The sequence below is a fragment of the Poecilia latipinna genome, unplaced genomic scaffold (assembly GCF_001443285.1).
Source record: "Poecilia latipinna isolate Pla-1442-1.1 unplaced genomic scaffold, P_latipinna-1.0 Scaffold2069, whole genome shotgun sequence".
Lineage (NCBI taxonomy): Eukaryota > Metazoa > Chordata > Actinopteri > Cyprinodontiformes > Poeciliidae > Poecilia > Poecilia latipinna.
Window position 1 is genome coordinate 75,527 of NW_015114685.1, and position 9,901 is coordinate 85,427.

The window sequence follows — 9,901 nt, forward strand, 5'->3', positions numbered from 1 at the left end:
TATATATATATATATATATATATATATATGTACGTTGGTTTGTCTAGATAAATGTTTAGATATTATCAGATTTTTATTAGTATTTCAATTAAAAATATCAATATTAAATAAAGTATAACATCACTAACAGTTAAATGGACCAGTTTGAATTTATTATTATATTATTATAATTTATTTATGTGGATTATGGCTATAAAACGTTTGCACCAGATCCATCCTGATCCAGGAAATAGTCTGTCTCAGTCCGTGGAGTTAGACGTTTCCTTCCCAGCCAGAAAATGTGGAAAAGTGCAGAAGCACAGCATTAAACTTTTTATCTATCTAATTTTTATTGTGATGTGTTTTATGGTGGAGCCTGGTCGTCGTGACATTATGACAGAGCAGCTGGAGGCTGTAAATGTCAACATCACTCAGCCGGCCGTGTCACTTCCTGTTAGCAGCGCCTTCAGAGGACTTAAACTCTGCAGATGCGAAAATAACAAAGATCTTCAACCACAGATATGTCATCATGGCGGTACAGATAGATCCTAATGTTTAGAAACACCAAAATCCAGAGCAAAATCCAGTAAAAGAAAATAAAATCAATGTCAAGCACAAGTAAAGTGGCAACTGTTGTCTTTACTGTGACATTTTGTTTTATTTTTCATTATGTTATTCAGCTCTTTTCTCTACTGTTGTGGTCCATTCTATTCAGTTATTTCTATTCTATTCTGTAAGGATGGGTGGCTGCTGGTAGCTTCCTGAATGTTTTTCTGTCTTCTGATTGAATTTGGGGGTTTATCTGTGGAGCTGTAATAAATCCAGGCTTCCTGAAGAGGGGATCCAGTAAACTGCATCACCGACTCAGTTTAACTGTGTCAGTAAAGATACAATCAGTTTTACAGCAGACTCACACGATGTCACTTTGTAATTTATTGAGTTTGCAAAGCTTCAGCTGAAGTATCTCTCTCTGCCGTCCGGTTCGAGCAGATTCAGCCTATCAGCACCAAGAGTTCGTTTTTTACTCCTTTTCTCTCGTTTTCTTGTCTTCATTGCATGAACTTATTATTTTTCTGACGCTGTTTGTTGTTTTCGTGTCCTGCAGTGCAGTTCAACTTGATTCCTGTGGGACTCAGGATAGTGGCCATCCAGAGCACCAAGACGGGGCTCTACGTCGCCATGAACAGCGAGGGCTACCTCTACACATCGGTACGGTCAGAAACCCCACATGTGATGTCATTAAACCCGCCCTGGCTGGAGAACCTGCTGATTTTACACCTGCTGTTTGAGATGAGCCCAGTATGAGGAACCAGGCTCCTTCTAACAGATGTGATGCTCACATATTTCACAGGTTCCTTGTGCTTATGGGGGTTTTTAAAGTCAGACTGTGTGGCAGAATCGCTCAGCTGAGTATCAGGCTGAACACTGATGGCCTCATATTCACTTATTACCAATATTTCATGCTGAGATCTGTTAGAGTTTAAATTACATCATTACATCAGCAGCAAACTGCAGTACAACATATACTTTTATTTAAGGAACCAACTGCTCTGCACATTCAGAAACACATTTTGAGCAGTGGCGTCCCCAGGTTCGATTCCCAAACCCTTCTTCCTGCCACTAGTGCCAATAAAACATTGTTTTTAAACAATTATAATTAATTTAATCTCTCTCAGTTACATTTTTTTATCTATTCTACAATAATTATGTAAACATTTCTTATAAAACAAAGATTTCGGTTAAAGTACTTTCCAACAGTCGGATCCACTCAACCAAACGTGTCCAAGCATTTTGTCATGTGAGCCAAAATAGAGTCAAAAGTCACTCACGCACTTCATTTTCAGAATTTTGATGATTTTTGTTTTAATTTTTACATATTTTTGAGAATTCAGATTTTTTTCCACCAGAATTTTGACTTTTTTCCCCCAAGATTTTTGACTTGATCTCAGAAGATCAGAACTCTGTAAAAAATTCAGATTTCTTTTTGTTCCTAATCCCGTCCTGTAGGCCTGGTCTTCCACGCCGCGGTGCCTACGTTACTGACGTTTGAACATCAGAGATTTTGCTTGACATTTGTGTACCAAACAGGTTCCTGTTTTTCACTCACAGCAGACTGCGGCACTGCTTTCTCTGAAACGGCTCAAACAAAACCTCCTCTGGGCTGGTTAGCATAGATGTGCAGGTGAGAAGCGTCAGATTTAACAGGTGGATTGAATCCAAATGAAAGCACTTCCTGCCTCTCTATAAAAAATAACACAATAACAAAAATTATATCTGTCTTTGTCATGCACAAAATTGTTTTACCATATTTTCTGGACGATGAGTCACTTTTAAGTGTTTTTGCTTACATTTGGCTTTTAAATGTTTTTTTTTTCCCTCTTCATGATGCATTTTTTGACTGATGCATTAAACGTTAATTAGGACCTGAACTTTAATGCATTAATTTCACTTAATTAATTACATAGATTTTAAATGTGCTGGAGTTCTGCTTGGTTGCTAGGCAACGGGTTGGGCTGGGCTTGGCTGGGGTTGCTAGGAAACATTGGCTTGAAACAGCTCAATTTCCAGAAAGCTAAAAGATTAACTTATGGCCAAAGAAAACATCTGGGTGTTTATTTAAGCTTTAGTTGTTTTAGAAGCAGTTGAGAGCCAAATGGAAATATAAAAATGTACAAAATGTTAAATTTGCATAATAGGCCCCATTTAAAGAGATGGGGGCCCAATGTCAATGCCTCAAATACAGCCATGATGTAAAATGAAATTTCTCTTAAGTCATGTTTTAGATATTCTGCCTTCTTTTTATAACAACTGAAGGCCACACAGTCACTTTATTGCGCTGTAAAATGTCACTGCATGCCTGAAAAATACATAAAATCACCACTTTAAATGTTTTAAAACCGTCCAAACTTTTTCCTCTAACGAGCTCCAGAACGTGTCTGGCGTTTGTAACCTCTCCCTGCAGAAAGTGAAATGTGGTACGAACATAAACTCCCCCAGAAAGCCGGCGTATTCCCGGCTGTTCTCCTGACAGAGAAGAAGGTGACCCACTTTCACTGAGGGGAACAACCACAGCAGGCGGAGAATCCTCCGAGAAAATCCCTCCAACGGCGGACAAACCGCCACCACACTTTCTTCTCTCCAACATCCAAACTTTTGTTTTGTAGCCAAGAAACGACATGAGAAACGCTCAGTTTGCTGCCTAGATGCATCACTTGGTCTTGATCTTGTTCCTCTGAAGTCGGGACGTTCTGATGCGGAGGTTTTGTTGGAGTAACCCTCGCGGCGTTTCTGCCGGGCGGCATTAATCTTTCATGGACCTCTGTGACGCGCTGCTCTCCCTCTGCAGCCACACACAGATAAGGAGATAATTACAACACTTATTTAAAGGATTGGGAAATAAAACTCCCCCTCCCTGCTGGTCGGCGGCCAGCAGTGACTCACAGGAAGACAAAAAGTACTTTTCCACCCCGTCGTTTGTCTTTATTTCACTCGGATTGCTTGTTTTTTCATTTTGTCTGAATTCCCTCAATACCTTTAATAAACTGAGACATTTCTGACGACGTCGCTAAATCTTTTAGGGGTGCGCAGTACCCTGCCATACCCCCCTACTTTCACTCCTGTTGCTGGTTCTTCAGATGGCTTCAGCCGCTCACAGAGGAGTTGGAGATCCAACTTTTCACAGATTATCCGTCACATAAATTGGCATAATTTAGTGACAATTTTAACAACCTTGAAAAAGAAAAACCTTTTTTAAATAAAAGTTTCAGCTTTAAATAAATTTGAGCGTCTCCATGATGGTGCCTCGTGTTCACCCAGGGCACCAAGCAGGCTGGGACCGCCCCTGCTGGTGTGTAAATGACATTTGTTCTTCTAAAGCTAAACAGTTACGTTTATATACAATAGAATAGGACAAGAAATTGTTTAAAATTTGAAGTTTTAATGTTTATTTACTTGCGGTTTGGTTTCCTGGTGCTGATCTGCATAATATTTGAGCCTGGTTGAGAGAAACGGGCCGTCAGGTCGGGCTGAGCGGCGCGACAGACCGGATCTCAGCACCAGTACATCAAACGGGCTGATCGTTGTCTGGAGGGAAGGAATGATGGAAAGATTGGAGTAAAAAAAGGAGAGACGTATGGGCTGACAGGACCGGACTGGGAGCGAGCGTAACGTCTCCTCTGGGAACAACAACCACCTCCGTCCTTCCTCCTCCTCTTCCTCCGCCCCCCGTCTCATTTGTTCAGCTTTTACTCGCCTGTCAGTCTGTCTTGCTCCCTGTCTGGTCATCTCTGTCTCTTGTGGCTTGTCGTTTTTCTCCTCTTTGTACCATCCGTTGCTTCTTGTCATCCTGCGAACCTCTTTAATTCAGAAGATGGATCCTGCGTGTTCCTCTCGTGAGTCCTGGGTTTGTCCTCTATGTCTGTCCGGTTCTCCTCTCTTTCTTCTACCCACGACCGCCTCACGTCTGTGCTTTGGTCTGATAAGCTGATAGCCATGTAGCACAGCTGTCAGTCTAAGTTATTTATTATGTATTTATTCAGGATCTGAAACATTTAACTGTGATAAAATAACTAAAATAGAAGAAATCCCTGAGGGACAAAGATGTTTTCACAGCACAAACACAATTAAAAAATTAGAATATTGTTTCTTTTTTGTTGATTTTTTTTTAAGTCATAGCATACCTAGAAAGTTTAGTGGAAGGAAAAAGTGTGGTAGCTCAAAAAATAGACTATTGTGAAAAAGTGACAGCATATACCTAGAAAGTTGAGTGGAAAGAAAAACTTTAGCTTCTCTAAAAATTAGAATATCGTGTAAAAAGTGATATATACATAGAAAGTTGAGTGAAAGGAAGAAGTGTGGCAGCTCAAAAATGTAGAAGGTGGTGAAAAAAATGGAATAGCATGTACCTAGAAAGTTGAGTGGAAGGGTGACGTGGAATTATGCAGCAACTCAAAAATAAAAATTGTTTTAAAAAGTTATAGAAGACTGGGTGGAAATAATAAATGTAGTAGCTTAAAAATATGAATATTGTGAGAAAAAAAGTGATAAGCAACATATACATAGCAATACCTGCTGCGTTGATGCACCACTTAATGAAAAAGGAAAATACTTTTAAGAAGGATGACTTTTCTGTTTTCAAAAATAAATTGATTCTTATATAATATAATTTTCAGTTTTAAACAAATGAATGCGTATTGAATCCATGTTTTTCTGAAATGAGTGACAACAAACTGAGTTGTTACAGAACGAGGCCAACATGTTGACCAGCTGAGGTTAATGGAGGACTCCCGGTTTCGGCTCCATTGTTTAGAGCTGCTGGCGCTGCTTACCTGCGGGCGCCACCTGGAAATTACTTCCTGATAAAAATAGTGTTCAGCCACGGACCTGGCCCACTTTATTAGCTGTGGAAAGCCTTCCGGGTGGAGGGAGGGATGAATGGTTTAACAGGCTGATGGGGAGAGTCTAAGCCACGGGAAGAAATGAACTCACACACACACACACACTTTCCTCCACATCCCCACAAACACACGAGTGCAGCCAGGTATAAACAATCTGACAGAGGCAGGCAGACATAATTGGGTCGGACTCGATACCCGGGACCGGCTCTGGCCAAACTCTCTGCAGCTAACAGGGGAAAGTTGAGCAAAGTCTAAACTTCCCTCAGATGACTTCAGGGATGCACACAGAGGAGAGACGGGTCCAGACCCACTTTGGAGGAACACGGCGCCTTAATAGATTGGAAACACCCGGCTCTGGGAAACAACACCGTGATGTGTTGTTGGGTTGTTTGAGGCAGATCTGGAACAAGCTGAAAAACCAATTCAGTGTGTGCAAAGCTTCACTGATACTCTGCTAATGTCGGAAAAACACTGTTTTGAAATTGCGTTATTTCTGTTAAGTAACAGAATTTAAATCTCACGTGAATGAGTAAGTAAAAAACAAAACCTATCGCTTCCTGTTGTGTTCTTCGTCGTTTCCGTCAGTAGTAACATCCGGTGTTTCCATTACAGTTTTGTAAAATACACCAATTTTTGATGAGGCCAAAAAATAAAACACCTTATCCTATCGCTAAAGTTTTATCGAAAAACTTGAGTTTTTGTTAAAATTGGTGTTTCCATTAAGCAAATTTAGTTTCGTAATTCCAGTTTACACATTTATGTGGTCAAATGAAACACAGTTGTACTTTGAATTACTGGTAGTTGGACTCTGCTAGCTTGACTGGTTCTAGTCTCTTTTTGCTTAATGCTGAGTACTTTGTAGCTTAAAATTTGAATACTGAGTCAATATAAAGAAGGTGTTGGCCTAAAGTTCTACTGCTTAAGTAACCAGTTGCTATTAACAGTCGTTATTGTGACTGAGGGTGTTTTTATGCCAGTAAACTGGTTCGATTTGGGAACAAAATTACAACATTTGTTACATTTTCAGTTGTTGACATTCACTGAAAAACATGTTCCCCCATTCACCTGTGGGGGCGCTGCACTAAGAACCACTGAAGGAAACACTGAGCGCAACTTCCTTCTTTCACACAATGTTAACAAAAATGGATCAGCGTCAGATTTTTGCGGTTGTAGGATTTCTCTTTTGTCTTTGGTAAAATTTCTACCACTGGCCCAAAACTCAAACGTTTGTTTTGATTGTATTTACCCAGAATGCACTTTGATGTAGTCCACTTCCTGCTTTTGGAGCAGTTTCTGGTTTGCTTGGAGTTAAGGCATGAATTCAAAATGGACCAGAGTTCACTTCTCTGGTCCCCATCAGAGTTTGATTACGCATTCACACCTCCCCAAACGAACTGGACTTCACAGACAAACGGACTGGAGGTTATAGGCTGGTGGGAATGCAGCCTTAGTCTGGATATTGGTGGTAATGTTGAAGACCCTTTAGCCGGACCCAAAGGGAGTTCTGTTAGTAACGCTTACTAAGACCCTCCTGTTTGTTTTTTCCTCTTTGCTCTTTCTGTGGCCCTTCCTCAGCTCTCCACTGGGGACTTGTTAGGAGACGGATGGAGCTCCTGGTCTGTAAACAGGGAATTCCTCTGCTCACATGACTCTCCTTGAAGCTGAGCCAAAAACATGAGCAGGAGAATTAGAGGAAGCAGTGTACAGTAATCTAGAGAAAGTAAATATATTGGACTCCAAAAATTACTTCAGTGTTTTTATGAGGAACAATAACAACAACCTGGCTGCCTTTTAACGGCTTTACTCAACGCCCTGAAAGGCTGGATTTAACTGCTCCACACGAGAAAGGTGTATTTATGGCGCATTTTACACCGTCATTACGAAACGCCTACCATAATGGTCCTGAGAAGTTCACAAGCTTTTTCTCCAGCGTGAGCTAATTCCTGTAAGTGGACTGTTCTTCATCAGTTTTATACAGCAGCAGCTTCCTCCCTCACAGAAGCAGTTAATTGGGATGGATGGTCTTTGGTGATAGAGAGAGTTACCACATCCATCATCGGACGGCGCTGTGTAGCTGAGAGCGCTTCGTTTGTCTGTAGAGACCGGCTGAGAGTGAGAATGAGAGCATGGATGGCCTCTTCGGCTCTCGCTGCTCACGCTCTGCTCGGGTTTTTCATGGCTTTAAAAGTAGGAGTCGAAGCTGCTCCTCTGATTTCAGCTGTTAGGTTATATAATAGCTTTGAGTTTGGAGGATTTTTTAAATAAAAAAAGTTCAGTTAAGTTCACTTAAGGGTAGACAACATGGCTGAAAAACATAAGCGTTTCATATCAGTCGATGCCTATAATTATTGGTTAGTTTTTGTTTTAAATATTTTAAATGCTGCCAAGCTGGAGGTGTGACCTTCCTGTTTGTATCCACAGTTTTAACTCCATGTCCTTGTTTTTTATTTTTTAAGCAGTTATGAGGCGAAACCTGAAACTGCTGCTGTGGCAGTTACTCAGCAGGTCGTTGCTAGGTAACCACAGAGTGAGTGAGTTGCTAGGTAACCACAGAGTGAATGAGTTGCTAGGTAACCACAGAGTGAGTGAGTTGATTCCACCAACCTAGCTTAGCTAATAGCCATGAGAGGTTGAGTGGCTAAAGTCTTTCCTCTGCCTACATCTCCCAGAATGCTGTGCAGTTATGGATCAAAGTTGAAATTAATCACATCTCTATTGCGATATATATTGTTATTGATACACTTTTATTATAAAATGTTTATTTCAGTCAACAGAGACTTGAAACTTGACTTGACTTTTGGAAAAAATGACTTGTAAACATTTCTAGAAAGTATTAAGATGTTTTCACGTAGAGCCGAACAATGGGGATCTGACAGTGGTAAAAAAGTGGCAGTGTGTTGGTGTTTCACTCTAATTTAGGTCAACTTTCCGCTTGCTGGTTGTTTCTGCCGCCCCCTTTTGGCAAGGTCAGGGAAGAGCAGAAATGTTTTTTATAAAATGTTTAGAAAAGTGGGATTTTGTTTGTTTTAGTGCATTTAGACTGACAGATGAAAGAAAATAACCAAATTAATACTGTTAAGACTACAATGGAATACTAGGGGCATGGTACAATAAAAAAACAGTTCTGACAAAGAACTCAACAATTTTAAGATTAATCTCAGAAATTTGGACATTTTATTAGTGTCAAAATTTGATTTTTATTTTATTTTTGAGACTAATAAAATTTTAAAGTTTTTCTAAAAATAATCTGAGGCTAATTTCAAAATTTCTGATTATGTTTCTAGCAAACTTCCAACTTTTCAAACTCAGAAATTAAATTTTTTTTCTACAGATTTTCTGAGATTAATCTAAACTTTTTGAGTTTTTGACAGAAATGTAATCCTGCTTTCTATGTGTCTCAAATCGCCCTAATACTAAACTAAACTAAATTTTTATGAATTTTATTCAGCTGTCACAACACACCAAGTAGCATAAAAGTATAAACAGAAATCAATATTTTTCATATATTTACCTTCAGTTATTTGCATATAAACGTATTTATAGATGTAGAGTAAAAGTTAATGCCTCTGCAGCAGATTCTGTCTCGTTCTCAACCAGCTGCTTTTGACAGCTGCTAAACTGGCAATTAGTCAGTTCCCTTCAATAACGTCTTTTCTCAGAACAACCCGACACACACACACACACACACACACGCACACACACTCTCTCTCTCTCTCTGCGCGGTCAGACCTCCCGCTCCTCCTCCTCTGACCTTCCTCACCAGCTCTTCGGATGGGAGAAACGCCGGCTCCTTTCCTCTGAGTCAGCACTCTTGTTTCCTTTCCTGCCGTCCGTATTTCTTCCGCTCTCCTTCCTTCCTTCTTTCTTTCTTTCCTTTTTTTTGTTGTTTTTTTCCGCTCTTTCTGCTGTGCGCTGATGTAAGTGTGAGGATGATGGAGGGGCGAAGTTAGAGAAAGATGAAGAGGGAGGGAGGTTTGGAAAATCCCCAAACACACGACGAGGGTCAGGCGGGCAAGGTGAGAACCAGAGGACATCCCTCCTTCCCTTCTTCGTCTCTCCTCTTCCTCCCCCTGCAGTTGTTCTCATTATAACTGGGTTTTCTGTCGACTCGTCTCTCCTCTTCCTCCCCCTGCAGTTGTTCTCATTATAACTGGGTTTTCTGTCGACTCGTTTTCCTCGTTTGTTGTGTTTCAGGCTCAGATCTCGTTTATTATTTCATCTGTTCCTGACAGACTCCGCATTACTCCAGTTTCTCTGTGTCGTCCAACCAAACCAAATGTCAGAGGTCACAGCAGACCAAACACCTCTCTCTCTCTCTCTGTCTCTCTCTCTCTCTCTCTCTCTCTCTCTCTGCTTGAGGTGTGAAATTATTACATTTTCCTTGTGAGCAGCTCAAAGTGGCTCATCAGGATTTTGAAGAACTTTGAGTTCAGAAAAACCTGATGGTTGGATTTACATCCAGTTTATTTTCTGAGTTGTTAAGAGTAACTGTGTCACTGTTTTTTTTTTTTTTGCGTGGGAACTGA

General features: G+C 40.5%; 1 protein-coding gene and 1 long non-coding RNA gene across 2 annotated transcripts in view; both read left to right on the forward strand.

Moving 5' to 3' along the window:
• Nucleotides 1-9,901, forward strand: part of LOC106936055 (fibroblast growth factor 11-like) — a 73,106-nt gene that overhangs the window by 46,372 nt on the left and 16,833 nt on the right. Inside the window, exon 4 of the mRNA XM_015016835.1 lies at nt 1,085-1,188. Within this exon, the coding sequence (XP_014872321.1) occupies nt 1,085-1,188 (104 nt within the window). The remainder of the gene's footprint in view (nt 1-1,084; nt 1,189-9,901) is intronic.
• LOC106936056 (uncharacterized) lies at nt 4,495-7,865 on the forward strand. The gene is made up of 3 exons (XR_001422046.1): nt 4,495-4,505; nt 6,071-6,075; nt 7,732-7,865. It is a non-coding gene; the product is annotated as an uncharacterized LOC106936056 (long non-coding RNA).